At 47.7% G+C, this 15301-nt stretch overlaps 1 protein-coding gene across 1 annotated transcript in view; it reads right to left on the reverse strand.

Annotated features, from left to right (window-relative positions):
- Positions 1-2109: 2109 nt before the first annotated feature.
- The window catches only part of LOC309550448 (uncharacterized protein), a gene marked incomplete at both ends in the record, with an annotated part of 57242 nt that continues 44050 nt past the window's right edge, over positions 2110-15301 (reverse strand). Inside the window, one exon of the mRNA XM_082250826.1 lies at positions 2110-2132. Within this exon, the coding sequence (XP_082106952.1) occupies positions 2110-2132 (23 nt within the window). The remainder of the gene's footprint in view (positions 2133-15301) is intronic.

Here is a 15301-nt window from a genome sequence, read left to right on the forward strand (position 1 = left end):
CTTACAGAGGAGAAAATCAGGCGCATAGACCAAAGGACAGCAGAAATGCAAACCAACCTTCCAAACTCGATAAGAGAAGTTATGTCGGTCCTAGGACTCATGACAGCTTCCATCCCGGCAGTAAAGTGGGCCAGATTCCTTTAGAGACCACTTCAGTCTTTTCTCCTACAGAGCCTCGGGAAGAGAGACCTAGAAGACAGGGTTCTTCTCCCAGCAAGGGTAAAACAAGAGCTATGGTGGTGGAGAAACCGGAACAACCTAAACAAGGGACTGTCATGCACAGTTCAGATTTCACGCATCCTAACAACGGATGCCAGCAGCTGGAGATGGGGAGCCCATTTAGGGAGTCACTGGACACAGGGAGTCTGGTCTTGTTCAGAGAGACACAATTCGTCCAACTTCAAGGAATTGAAGGCCGTGGCGAGAGGAATCGCAACCTTCCAGGAGCAACTCAAAGGCCAGCACGTACAAGTGAGGTCAGACAATATAACTTCTGTGGCATACCTAAACAAGCAGGGAGGGACCAGGAGTCCCACCTTGATGAATGTAGCACAGGAAATCTTTCACTGGGCAGAGCAGAATTTGGAGTCCTTCTCAGCTGTACACCTCAAGGGCACTCAGAAAAATCTTACGGATTTTTTGAGCAGACAACTGATCTCGCAGGAGGATTGGTCCTTAGACCCTGGAGTCTTCTCACAGATGACATCCAGATGGGGTTATCCAGAGATCGATTTATTTGCCAACAGAGCGAACACCAAGCTACAAGATTTTTGCTCGCTCAATCCTCGAGATCAGCCGATGGCAGTAGATGCGTTTCAGACCGCATGGACTTTCAGGCTATGCTACGCCTTCCGCCCTCTTTTTCTAATCCCAAGAATCCTAGCAAAATTCAGGACAGAGCATACTGCTTTAATCCTGATCGCCCCATTTTGGCCAAAAAGGGCCTGGTTCTTACTGCTACTATCCCTGACGGATCAACAACCCTGGATGTTACCCCCCAACCGGAACCTGCTATAGCAGGGACCAGTACTTCATCCCAAGCCAGCCATGCTAAACTTGGCAGCTTGGTATCTGAATCAGAGATCTTAAGATCTAAAGGGCTCTCTGACAAGGTAATCAAGACCTTGTTACAGAGCCGTAAGCCGGTCACAAGAGCTATTTACCAGAAAGTCTGGAGGAGGTTCAACTTGTGGCTAGCACAATCTAAAAAAGAAAAGTCAGACTAACCTACAATTTTAGAATTTTTACAGGAGGGTATTGACAAGGGCCTGTCCTTAAGTACTATTAAGGTACAGATTGCTGCCCTATCAGTTTATTTACAGTTTTCCTTACAACAGGATCCCCTCATTAGCAGATTCTGCAAAGCAGTCTCTAGACTTAGACCAGTACCTTGTCGTAAGTTTCCAACTTGGGACTTGTCTACCGTATTAAGTGCACTCATTAAGGAACCCTTTGAGCCATTACCAGAGGCCTCCTTAAGATTGATTACCCTAAAAGCCGTTTTTCTTGTCGCTATAACTTCTGCTCGCAGAATTAGCGAACTACAAGCCCTTTCAGTTAGAGAGCCCTTCCTACAGATTCTCGAGGATAGGGTCATTCTCAGGACCGACCAGGCTTTTATACCAAAGGTTGCCTCTACCTTTTACAGAAGCCAAGACATAATACTACCCTCCTTCTGCAATAGACCATCCAATGAAAAAGAAGAGCAACTACACCATTTGGATGTCAGAAGGTGCCTTATAGCCTACCTAGAAGCAACAGGAAGCTTCAGAACATCAGAGACCCTGTTTATCCTGTTCTCAGGGAAACGCAAGGGGAAGCAGGCTTCGAAAGGGACTATAGCCAGATGGATAAAGATGGCTATTTCAGAGGGATACAGGGTCTTGCACTTGGATCCACCAGAGGGACTCAATGCGCACTCCACAAGGGCATTAGCCACATCTTGGGCAGAAAGAGACGGTGCTACCCCAGAACAGATTTGCACGGCCGCAACGTGGTCAAGCATTTCAACGTTCATCCGACACTACCGTCTGGATATTTTGGGTAGCCAGGATCAGGTGTTTGGAAGGAAGGTCCTCCAAGCAACTGGGTGAGTACTTGTTAATCCTCTCAAGGGCTGTCCTGGAAGACGACTGGGGAAAGATCAGAGTTAGACTTACTGATAACTCTGTTTCCAGGAGTCTTCCAGGACAGCAGGTTCCCACCCTTTTGTCTACATTAATAAAATGAATTGATGTACTGTTCCGTACTATGTTTTTTAACTATTTTTCAGCTCCGTCCTTCGGTTCTTGGATAAAACTGACCAGGTGCCTGAGGGACCACCTTTTAAAGAGCTGATGGCAATGTGTTTCCCGTCAAGTAGGAGTAGCTCCATCTCTCAAGGGCTGTCCTGGAAGACTCCTGGAAACAGAGTTACCGGTAAGTCTAACTCTGATCTTTTGTAAAATCTTACTGTAAAATTCCTTTCTCTGAGTCCTCTGACAGTCGCCGCCCACTCATTCAGTCTTCACCAATGGGTATTGACCTCTTATCCATAGGAGCAAGCTAGGCATAAGACTTGTTAGAAACAAAGCAATTTACATAGACACACCTGTAGGGGGCTGTCCCACTGGTCCAATACCCCCCTGCTATCAGCATTCCCAACTCAGTTTGGTAGCAAGCAGTTAAAGTCCAAAAGAACCCCACAAGAGGGGCAGGGGCAGCGACTGTCAGAGGATTTAGAGAAAGGAATTTTACGGTAAGATTTTACAAAAATTCAGTTTTCTCCTACGTCCTCTGACAGTCGCCGCCCACTTATTCAGTCTTCACCAATGGGATGTCCCAAAGCAGTGTAGACATGAGGGGTAGGAAACGCAACCGTCACAAAGGCAACGCAGCACCCAGGCCAGAGAAAGGAACCTTATCTGAGCAGAAAGGTAAAAACTCTGGGTAACAGAAAAGCTCAACTGGTGCAAACAACCCAGGAAAGCAAATAAACAAAGGGGAAAAAACAACCCCAACAGACGGGGACCGGCCAACGCCATGGCCCCCTCAAGGCACTGCCGCACACAGAACTTTGCGGCCAAAGGAGGCATCTGCTGATGCCAAAACGTCAAGTTTGTAGAATTTGGAAAAGGTGTGCAGGGACGACCAAGTCGCTGCCTTGAACACCTAAGCCACCGAAGCCTGATGTCGGAAAGCCCATGACACACTCACTGCTCTGGTAGAGTGCACCTTGGCAGGGAAGGGGCGGCACCCGTTCCCTAATTGAATAGGCCTGTACAATCGTCTGTCTGATCCATTTTGAAATGGTCGCCGCAGACGCAGCCATACCCTTCCGAGGGCCCTCGGGAAGGATGAAGAGAGAATCCGACTTCCTGCAGGATTCAGTAGATGCCAGGTACACCCTGATCGCCCAGACTACATCCTAGGAATGCAAAGCAAACTCCTTAGGATGCTTAGGATTCGCACACAAAGAAGGCAAGACAATATTCTTGTTAAGGTGAAAATCCGAAACCACCTTAGGTAGGAAAGATTGGTTAGGTCGCAGGACCACCTTATCCCTATGAACCACCAGGAAAGGGGAGCGGCAAGACAGAGCCGCCAACTCCGACACTCTGCAGGCAGATGTGATCGCCACCAGAAAGGCAACCGTTCATGACAGCACAGGCAGAGGAATCTCCCTGATGTTCTCAAAGGGAGGACGTTGTAAAACGGACAGGACCAAATTCAAGTCCCAAGGAGGTAAAGGCGCTCTCCTAGGAGGAGCCAAATGACGCACATTTGGTGCGTATAAAGAGTTTGACACCAAGGGGCGCTGGAAAAGCATTGCCAGCGCAGACAACTGACCCTTAATCATGGTCAGCGCAAGACGCTGGTCCACACCAGTTTGCAGGAAGGCCAGCACCCTCGCCACCGAAAAGGAGCGAGGATGGATGCCCCTGGATTCACACCAGGCAAAATAAGCCTTCCAGGTATGGTAATAGATCATACCGGACAAGGCCTTCCTAGCCTTAAGCAGGGTAGGAATGATCGCCGACCAGAGACCCCGATATCTCAGGACTTGGCTTTCAACAGCCACGCCGTTAAAGCCAGCGACTGTAAAGCAGGATGGAAGATCAGCCCCTGAGACAGCAGATCGTCCCGTAACGGGAGCCGCCATGGAGGCTCGACAACCAGTTGTATGATGTCCGCGTACCAACACCGGCATGGCCAGTCCGGGGCCACCAGAATCGCCAACTTCGGTTCCGAGACCAACCTGCGAAGGAACCTGGACAACAACTGAATCGGGGTGAAGGAGGATCGCGCGTTCTTGCCACGAACCTTCCCACCTTGTTGTTTAGCCGGGATGCGAACAGATCCACATGGGGGGATCCCCATTGCGCACACAGCATCTGAAACACCTCCGGGTGTAGGGACCATTCCCCCTGGTCCAGGGTCTGGCGGCTCAGATAATCGGCCTGCCAATTTTCCAATGTGAACTGCCGAAATCGCCGGGACGTGTGTCTCGGCCCAAGACAGAATTTTGGTCATTTCCTGGGCCGCCCGGGCACTCCTGGTGCCCCTTGGTGATTGATGTAAGCCACCGCAGTGGCGTTGTCCGTCTGCACCCACACAGGGCGGCCCGAAGATGATCCGACCAACGGAGCAAGCACAGCCTGATCGCTCGCAGTTGCAAGATGTTGATCGGGAGGGAGGATTCCTCCTCCGACCAAGTGCCCTGGGCAAACAGAGTGCCCAGAACACCACCCCAGCCTGACAGGCTGGCGTCCGTGGTGATCACCGTCCACAACAACGGCCGGAAGGACTTCCCCTCCACCATAGCCGGAGACTGGAGCCACCACAGGAGATCCTCTCTGGTTTGGTGCCTCTCTGGTACTGTGCACAAGTTCTGATGTTTTGCCTGCCTCCAAAAACTCCCAAAAAATGCCAGCAAAAACACACCTGGGCATTTTTTTTGACGCTAGCGTTTTTTTTTGGCATTCTTTTGGGTTCTTTTGAGGCAGGCAAAACATCTGAACTTGTGTATAGTGGTATATATACACACATAATTATATGTATATAGACACCTAGCCATATATAGGTGTGATAGTAGCAGAAATATATTACTGTAAATGATTTCATTAGCGCAAGCATATATTTCTGCTACTATCACACCTATATATGTCTAGGTGTGTATATAAATATATGTATGTGTGTATATACACCACTATACACAAGTTCAGATGTTTTGCCTGCCTCAAAAGAACCCCAAAAAATGCCCAAAAAAACGCTAGCGTCAAAAAAAAATGCCCAGGTGTGTTTTTGCTGGCATTTTTTGGGGGTTTTTGGAGGCAGGCAAAACATCAGAACTTGTGCACAGTACCACTATACACAAGTTCAGATGTTTTTCCTGACTGCAAAGAACCCAAAAAAATGCCTGCTTTGAAACCGGCAAGGTGTGAAAACCGAGAAGAGAAGCTAACCCCCTGAGCTGAAAGTGTTCTAATACAAACAATCTTTTTTTTTATGGTTCTGGACATGCTACAGAGCTGAAACTTCACATGTCACTTTTAGACCCCCCAGATACGAAATCCAAAGTAAAAATCAAAAAATCTCTTTTTTTTTTTTTTTTTTTTTTAATTTTTCAATAATTGGCTTTTTATCAAAAATGACAATTCTTAAGAACTTTTTTTGTGTGATTTTGTGTCTGGGGGGTCTAAAAGGTGTACCTGTGAAGTTTCAGCTCTGTAGCATGTCCAGAACCAGAAAAAAAGATCATATAGGTGTAAAAGGAGGGTCCCACATCCCTGTTCTACTGAAAAATTATCTTTTTTTTTTTCATGGTTCTGGACATGCTACAGAGCTGAAACTTCACATGTACACTTTTTAGACCCCCCAGATACTAAATCCAAAGTCAAAATCAAAAAATCTCTCTCTCTCTTTTTTTTTTTTTTTCAATAATTGGCTTTTTTTATCTAAAATGACAATTTTTAAGAACTTTTTTTTTGTGTGATTAATAGTTAATTGGGCATGACCCAGAACCCTAGGGACTTTTTAGGGGCATTTATTGGGTTTTAGGGCTTAAAAATTGTGTTTTTTGATTACCGAAGTTCGGTCCCATTGATTTCAATAGGGTTCTGAAATCCGGGCCGAACTTTCGGGAAGTTCGGATGTTCTGGCCGAACCGAACTTTTCAAAAGTTCGATCATCCCTAGTGTTGAGTGATGAGGGACCTGACCTCGTTCTGCAGTGTCCGGAGCTTGTCCTCCGGCAGAAAGACTTTTGCTTGGGCGGAATCCAGGACCATCCCCAAGTAAGGGAGGGCGAACAGAAGGGGACAAAGTCGACTTCTGAACATTGATGGTCCAACCGAACTCCTGGAGCATCTGAACCGTAGTCTACAGATCGCGTAACAGACTAGGGCTGGCACTCGATCTTAACAGGAGATCGTCCAGATATCCCAAGATCGCAACTCCCTGCGCCTATAACAGGGCCAGAACAGGAGCCAGCACTTTGGTAAACACCCTCGGAGCCGAAGCGAGACCGAAAGGTAATGCCACAAACTGATAGTGTTACTCCACGATTGCGAATCGGAGGTACCTCTGATGACCCTCGAATATGGGGATGTGTAAATACGCATCCTTGAGGTCGATGGAAGCCAGGAAATCTCCCGGGCTCAGGAAGGCTACCACCGAACGGCGGGATTCCATGTGAAATTTTTGAACCCGCACGAAGCGGTTCAGAGCTTTCAAGTCCAGAATCGGATGTACCTTGCCCTCCTTTCTGGGCACAGTGAACAGATTTAAATTAAAACCCCCGAAATCTGTCCCGATGCGGCACCGGGACAATAACCCCCTGGGCGAGAAGATCCTGAACCGCCCGATGAAGATCTTCTAAACGATCTGGGGTGAAATGAAGATTTAAGGGAAAGAACCTGTCTGCTGGCCGCGAAAGGAATTCGATCTTGTAACCTGATCAAATGATTTCCTGAACCCACCTGTCCGAGATCCAGAGCAGCCAAGGTTTGAGAAAACCGTGCAGACGTCCCCCCACCCCTGCAACGGGTGAGGGTCGTCCCTTCGGGTCGAGGCGGACTGGGCCACTGCGCCAGCGTGGGCGGCTTTTGACTTGCCCGCCCAAGGCTTCCTCTGGCCACCATGGCCTTTGAAGGGGTTCCCCTTGTCCTGTGCTTTGAAGGCATGAATCAGCCGACCAGCTCTTCAGCCATACCAAACGATGGGTAATCACTGCGACAGCAGATAGTCTTGCGGCTAAAGGGGCCTCATCCAAGGCCGCGTCACACAGGTACAGAACAGCCTGAATAATCTGGTCTACCATCTCCAAAGTAGTAGGAGGGGCAGAATCAGCCACAAGGGTGCGTCTGAGCACCTTGGCCCAATCTACCACAGCCTGAGACACCATGACGGAGGCGAAAATAGGTTTCATCAAGAAACCCGCCACCATATGGGAGTGGCGAGCGAGAGATTCCATCCGCCTATCCGTAGAGTCCCTGAACACCGGAGAATCCTCCGTGGGCATAAGAGTGGCCTTGTTCAACCTGGACACCATGTGATCCACCTTAGGGGCCACGGACCAGTGCGAATCCTTAGGAGAGGCAAAGGGATAACAGAGTTGAAACTGTTTTGGTACCACAAAATTTGCTCTTCAAATTGCGCCATTGTTCACCGTTTCGTGAAACTCAGCGGGACAAGGAAACACCTGTGCCGCCTTCTGGGTTCTACGGGTCCCAAAGGAGGACCGCTTACCCGGTGGGTTGGGCTCATCCTCTAAATGTAGTGTATCTTTAACAGCGGTAATAAGCGCAGACATAGCAGCGCGTTCTCTCGCAGATGATTCAGACATACCTGAATCATCCACCAAAGCTGGGGGAAATTTACTGTCCTGGGACTTCATAAAAACCTTTATGGCGCTGGCCCTTTAAATCGCAATAGCGGCGACCCCACCGCAATGCACCGCAATAAGGACTAGACTGAAATACCCCACAGGCAGGAATAGAACTGATAGCCAAGAGATATTCCCCAAAAAACAGAAAGAAAGGACCCCCAGGAGTGTTACCACGCTTGCTGATGATCTCTCTGCGTGAGGAAAGGAAGTGATGTCACACCGCTAGAGGCTAAATAGGACTCGGGCTAAAGAAAGATGGTTGCCCATAGGAATCAATGGGAGGCTCCGGGAAAATGGCTGCCGAACACATGTATAAAGCAAACCGCCACACACAAGATGGCGCCCGAAGGGCGCGATACACTACTAATTAAAATGGCTGCTGAAGTGCCCATAGTGAAGCCAGAGCAGCCGCCCATACCCAAAATGGCGGCCCCACAGTTTTTCACCGCTGTGGGCCGCCCACACATGCCTGTACCCCAGTAAAAAACACAGCAATAGTGCCATAGGGGTTAGGGACCCCAACAACCCCCCACAGAGTGTCCTGAATGCGGTAGTGCCCCCGCAGGGATTGGGAGGAATGTGAGCCCCAGACACACAGACATGAGGGGAGAACACAGATCTAGCAGACTGTCATCCCCAGACAGAGGCCCCACACAGAATGTACTCACTGTTCCATGATGGCGTGGGTGCCTCTCTACGACGGGAAGCCTCCCACCCCAGGTGGCGGGGGTGCCGTCAGCCAAACAGGACTCATGGAACCGCGGTTGAGGCATCCTAGCGAGGTGGCCACCTTGCGGGCTTTCATCCCTGAGGACAGGGACAGGTCGTTTGCAAGGCCAGGGCGTACGCATAGCCTGCTAAACGCTCGATGGCGGGCTGGGATTCCATAAGGTCCTCTGTCGTAGTCTTCCGAAGATCCGACTAACTAAGCGCAGGAACAAATTAAAAGCTAGTAGTGCAAAGAAAACACTTAGCATAAAATAAAAGTAATAAAAACAGAAGAAAGGCTGAGACTGTAGCCCTAGCACAGGGATCGTCTATCTTACTCCTAACTAGGCAGAAGACAAACTGAGTTGGGAATGCTGATAGCAGGGGGGTATTGGACCAGTGGGACAGCCCCCTACAGGTGTGTCTATGTAAATTGCTTTGTTTCTAACAAGTCTTATGCCTAGCTTGCTCCTATGGATAAGAGGTCAATACCTATTGGTGAAGACTGAATGAGTAGGTGGTGACTGTCAGAGGACGTAAGAGAAATAAGGTTTCCAGCCGTCCAGATTTGATGGATCGGATGTCAGCGGACATGTCTTCGCTGACATTCGATGCCCCATAGGGATGCATGGGTGGACCGTTCAGATCCGCTAAAAAAAAAAAACGAACAGGCGGATCTGAACGGTCCGCCTGTGTGAAAGGGGCCTTAAGGCCCGTACACACGTACAGATCGTCGGCAGACAGGCGTCGGCCGACGAACGATCTGCCGATTGTACGCTTGTTAGTATAATGCCTCCGACAGCCATCAGCGCACATTCTGCCGACAAGAATCTGTCATGCAAGCATTAAAATTTTTGTATGCCGACATCAGAACGGCCGATTGTTCGCCAGTCAGTACAGAATTCGGCCGACACACAGCTACAAATCCCAACACGCATGATCAAACCAAATGAGGTCCCGGAAGAATTTTCTCTAGTAAACTCAACATTTTATCCAGAAAGAACTTTCGGCTCGCGGCAGTCTAAAAAATATGTGAAATGCGGAGCACATGCTCATCTTGATAAATGTGAGAAGAAGGAAGATGCTGCTCATAATGCCATACTTTTCTAATAAAAAGGCATGTGTTCTGTTATGATGAAGATAATGTTTGTCTATTCTATCTGTTATATCAAATTTTATAATTAAATAATTTTAACTCTTCACCATTATTTTTTTATTTTCACACCAAAGATCTAACTATTGATATGACCCTTTATTCTTTTATGAATTAATGTATAAAACATATTTTTCAGGTTATGCACAATATTAAACATGTTAACAAATTCAGATAGGCCATTTTTTTTTTCCAATTTTCTTTATTTTTGGATCTCAGATAAAAACAAAAGAAAATATTAATACTCTCCGTATTTAAAAAATAAACATAAAAAAGGTCCATTTGGACTAAATTAAATTAGAAAATGACAAACAGGGGTAAAATAAATAATAGGGGGTTACAAAAATCATAATTGCTGATAACTATAATCAGGCTGCCATGAGGGCAGGTTTGGATCCTGCTGGCCATATTGCCACTGGCCATGTGGCATTTGGCGAGGTGCTGGGTGTTGTGGAGGTGGAGGTGGAGGGCATGGGTGCTCCTCGCATGCGTGGCTGTGCTCAGTAAGGACGCCGTTTTCCGCCTTTTGCAGCACATCGAGGATAATTTTTCGGGCATACTGACACTGCCTGAGGTCCACCTGCCCTAAAATTTTGCCCGTCATATTCCCGAAGGACTCATTTGCCTCGACGTGCTTCCTCTTTTGCCTCCGTTTGGCAGGAGGAGGTGGTGCTGGAAAGAGTTCCAAGGGCTCCGCAGGCTCCACAGGCTCCCCAGGCTCCTGGCTGCAACCTGGCTCCTCCTCAGTGACACTTCCCTGTTGATGAAATTAACAATTGATTAGAATGTTATAGTGTATATAAAAAGTCATGTTTGTTATATTATTGTGAACAAATAGCAGACTTTACATACAGTGGCGTATCTAGGGTCTCCAGTGCCCTTGTTGAGGAGCTGTATTTGGCAACAACCCCCCCCCCCCCCAAAAATCTAAAAGGGCATTAAATGTTTCTCATTTGTCCCTTGTTTGCCCAGTGTAGAGCTCTCTAGTGGGCAATCATTGTCTCAGGTGTGAAAAACAAGAAAGAGAGGGGTGAGAGATAGAGAGAGGGAGAGAAAGAGGGGGTGTGAGAGAGAGAGGAGGGGGGTTGCAGAGAGAGAGGGGCCTGAACTTGCAGAGGGCTTGATGTAGGGCATTGAGGGTGAAGCGTTGCAGGAAAACAGGAATAAGGAAGCCACCTGCCTTGCTGACCCGGAGTGAGAGACCAGAGACATGGAAGCAAGGATGAATGGATCATTTGCAGGAGCTGTTAGTTTGTTAGTTTTCTTTTAAAAAAGGTTGAGCCAGAGGAATGCTGAGGCTCCAGCAGTGTTTGTAAGACCGGAGGTGTGCTGGGGATGCAGTGAGAGGCAGTCTCAGTCTCCTGGTCTTTTGGCTCAGCTGCTCTCAGTGTTTTACACCTGCATGAAGCAGCTCTCAATGTTTTACACCTGCATGAATCCGCCTGCAAACTGGGGGTTCTGGGGTGTGCAGGCTGAGTGGATTGTTAAAAAAATCACTAAAACAATGCCAATGTTTTTGCGACCCACCCCCCTTGGCCTGCGCCCCTGGCGGTTGCCTGTCATGCCAACCCCTTGCTATGCCAGTTTACATAAAGGGTCAATTATGGTTTAGCTTATAATTTTGTTACATGATTACATTTTTAGAAGACAATATATAGTGAAATGCCATACCTGAGTCAAATTGCCCTCTAGGATATCTTCATCCTGGCTGGGATCAACCGACACTGAGCCCTCTGCCGAAGTCGAAGGCAGCGTGGAAATTGATGGCCTCGATTCCAATGTGTCTGCCAGGAACCTGAGGTTATCAAAATACCACAGCCGTGGTACATGTACATTCTGTGCAGCTGCTCCAGACTGGGTGGACTCTTCAATTTTTTTAACCTCCCGCCTGTAGGCACTGCGAATGCTGTTAATTTTTTTGCGGATATACTCGGCATTTGCCGCAGGACAGACGGGCTTGTAGAAGGCCACTAAATGTTCAATGGCCTGTTTTTTTAGGTGCTTGTTTTTGTATTCAGCCGACTTTACTTTCCACAAACAGGGCAGTTGCCTGAATCCATCAATGAAGCTGATGAGGAAATTATGGCTGGTGAAATTGTCCACCATTTTGCAGGACAGTATATGCCTGCAAGACACAACACAACACAAAACATATTAAAATAGCATGTATTTTGGGACATAATAAAGATATTCCTAATAAAAGCTGTATAGGGCCCAAAACACACACTTTCTAATAAAATAGTCGTACCTTTGTTTGTGGGGAAAAGTCGTGATTCGCCGTTCGATCGTGCTCCAACCATCGATATGTCCGCTAGCGAATCGTCGGCCGAAAGATCTGGCGTCCTTTAAATACAGCGCATGCGTCAACTCCTCCTCCAGTGGCGGGCTTGTGCAGGGGTGTGTACGTGCCGAAGATCAGGCCTACATGCGACACTCACACACCTGAGGCAGTGGAATAATCGTTTTTTAACCACTTGTCTACTGTGCACTTAAACACCCTTCCCATCCAGGCCAATTTTCAGCTTTCAGCGCTGTCACACTTTGACTGACAATTGCGCGGTCATGCTACACTGTACCCATTTGAAATTATTATCATTTTTTTCACACAAATAGAGCTTTCTTTTGGTGGTATTTAATCATCTCTGGGTTTTTTATTTTTTACAAAAAAAAAGAATAAAGACAGAAAATTTTGAAAAAAAAAAAAGTTTTTCTTATTTTCTGTGAGTAAATTTTGAAAATAAATTTTTCTCCTTCACTGAAGGGCGCTGATGAGGCGGCACTGATGGGCACTGATAGGCTGCACTGATGGGCACTGATGAGGTGGCACTTATGGGCACTGATGAGGTGGCACTTATGGGCACTGATGAGGTGGCACTTATGGGCACTGATGAGGAGGTACTAATATGCCACAATGATGAGCACTGATAGGCGGCATTGATAGGTGGCACTGATAGGCGGCACTGATAGGTGGCACTGATAGGCGGCACTGATAGGCGGCACTGATGAGCACTGATAGGCAGCACTGCCGGGCACTGAGAGGTGGCACTGCTGGGCACTGAGGTGGCACTGCTGGGCACTGAGAGGCGGCACTGGGGGGCGGCACTGATGGGCACTGAGAGGCGGCACTGATGGGCACTGGCGGATGGCACTGATGGACACTGACGGGTGGCACTGATGAGCACTGATGGGCAGCACTGATGAGCACTGATGGGCAGCACCATCAGTGCCCACACTCAGTGCCCATAGTGCTGCCAGTCAGTGCTTGTCAGTGCCTAGATGAGCAGGTACTGATGGGCACTGACTGGCAGCACTATGGGCACTGATTGTGGGCATTGATGGGGGACACTGATGGCGGGCACTGTAGGCACTGATGGGGGGGCACTGTGTATGTTTTTTACCTTTTAGTAATCAGGGCACTAGTGATCAGTGCCCTGATTACATGTCTCTTTGTCCCTGGCGCTGTGCAGCGCTCCCTCCTTCCTCACACTGCAGGCTCCGTGTGAGGAAGGAGCGCCGGCGATGAGAGATGATCTCATATGTTTACATATGAGATCATCTCTCATTGGATGATCCGATCACGTGGTGAATGGCTGCTGTGATTGGCCATTCACCACGATCTGTGATCGGCCGTGTCCAAGGGACACGGCCGACACAGATTCTCCCCACTGCGCGCTCGCGGGAGCGCGTGGGGGGCGTGTCACTGGGAGGCCGTTTAAAAACGGCCTCCCGAAAATTCGAGTCCGCGCAGCAGCCGTATATAGGCTGTAGCGCGGATGGGAACTAGTTAATTAAGAACCATGTCTCAACGATCTGAGAGCTCAATTAGTGTGGGCAGAAGTGATTGGGCCACCAGAAAATCAAGGGCTACACCCATGACCAAGGCAGAAATGGTGGAGATGGTCTCCATTTTAGAAAAAATGGATTACGATGGAAAGTTGGCAAATTATGACCGGCCCAATGCCAGGAAAGATGGCATCATGGATAAGGTGGTGGCCTGTTTGCAAAAAAAATTTGGTGTGGAGCGATCGAAAGATCAGATTAGGATACGATGGTCCGACCTGAAACACCGTGAGCAGGATCAGCTTTCCCAAATCCATCGGATTCTGAAAAAAAGTAAGTTTTAATTGTTTTTTTTTTTTTTTTTTAACATACAATATGTTTTTTCTAATTTTGTGTATGTTGTATTAACATGTCTAGATTATAATGTCTATGTAAAAAGTTAGATTACTCATTTTAGTTGTCATGTCGTGATTAGATCGATCTATTGTTGATGTTTTAGTATATGACATTAAAAGTCAGGAAGCCATAGTTAAAAATATATGTATTGTGTTGCAACGAACGTTCTTTCCTGCACGAATATTCTCTGCAAACATTCCTATTAATCACAGATTATTATTCAAACCTTTAAATAGGAGAAAAACTAAAACTCCGTGCCAAACAATGGGAAAGGAGGAGGAGAGGTTTGGCAGCTCCATCTGCAGTTGTAAGAGAAGATGAGGACATGGGCCCAGATGGTGGCACAGATTCTACTAAAGGTAATTGGTTCCTATGCACTGTCAAACATTAATGTACCATATTTTTCGTAGATAACCATGTACATGTCTTCATATTTGTTACTAAAAGAGCTATCAAACAGGGCACCATGTCCTAACAAATGTACCTCTTGTGACTTTTATGATCTGGCAACTTTTTTGTATTATGTAGATGAAGACATTATTCCAGAGGTTATTCTGGTGGAGCCAACAAGTGACCAGACACCAGAGCAACAAGAAGGTTGGTAGGCACAGATTTTTGGGTAGTGGGATCATAGAAATATGTGTATTTGCAATGATTGTTTAACATTATATTCTTGTATTCCCTTACAAATTTACATTGCAGATGTTGCGTCATGCGAGGATGTGGCATCCCCAGCCAGGTCAGAACCAACATCTCCTGGCAACTTGCCAAGCAGCGTGGAAGCCACATCCGAAAATGTGGAGGATCCAGGACCAAGTGTCAGAGAGCCAATTGTGTGCCCACGTAGGTTTTTTTATAATGATTTTTACCAGTGTTATTTTTAGCCTCCAATTGTCAACACTAGTTCCCTATGGGAGCCTCTTTATTTGAATGGAAGTCGCACCGTAAGTCGTGACGGGGCCACTTGCGCTGTGAACATTTTTGAGGGGGAACTACACAGAAAAATTGAATAACCCACCGTGGGTGTCCCCCCCAAGTTCACAACCAGGCCTTTTGTGTGTGGTATTGAGTTTGAGGGTAGGCCCACAACAAAAAGACAGCGTGGGTTACCCCCAAAACCCCTACCAGACCCTTATCCAAGCATGCAGCTTGTCAGGCCAGGAAAGAGAACAAGCAAGCGGACCAAACACCCCCTGGACCACAGCAGGACACATGCCCTCAACATGGGGGGGTTTTGTTGCTTTGGGCCAGGGGGGCTCTGCACCGCACACCCAAAAGCACCTTGCTCCCATGTATAGGAGGACAAGGGCCTCATCCCCACAACCCTGTCTGGTGGATTTGGGGGGTCATGCGACCAGGGGGTTCCTAGGAATTTGGAAGCAACCTTTAACAAAGGGT

The sequence above is a fragment of the Pelophylax lessonae genome (assembly GCF_965119305.1).
Source record: "Pelophylax lessonae genome assembly, chromosome: 3".
In the NCBI taxonomy this organism is placed as follows: domain Eukaryota; kingdom Metazoa; phylum Chordata; class Amphibia; order Anura; family Ranidae; genus Pelophylax; species Pelophylax lessonae.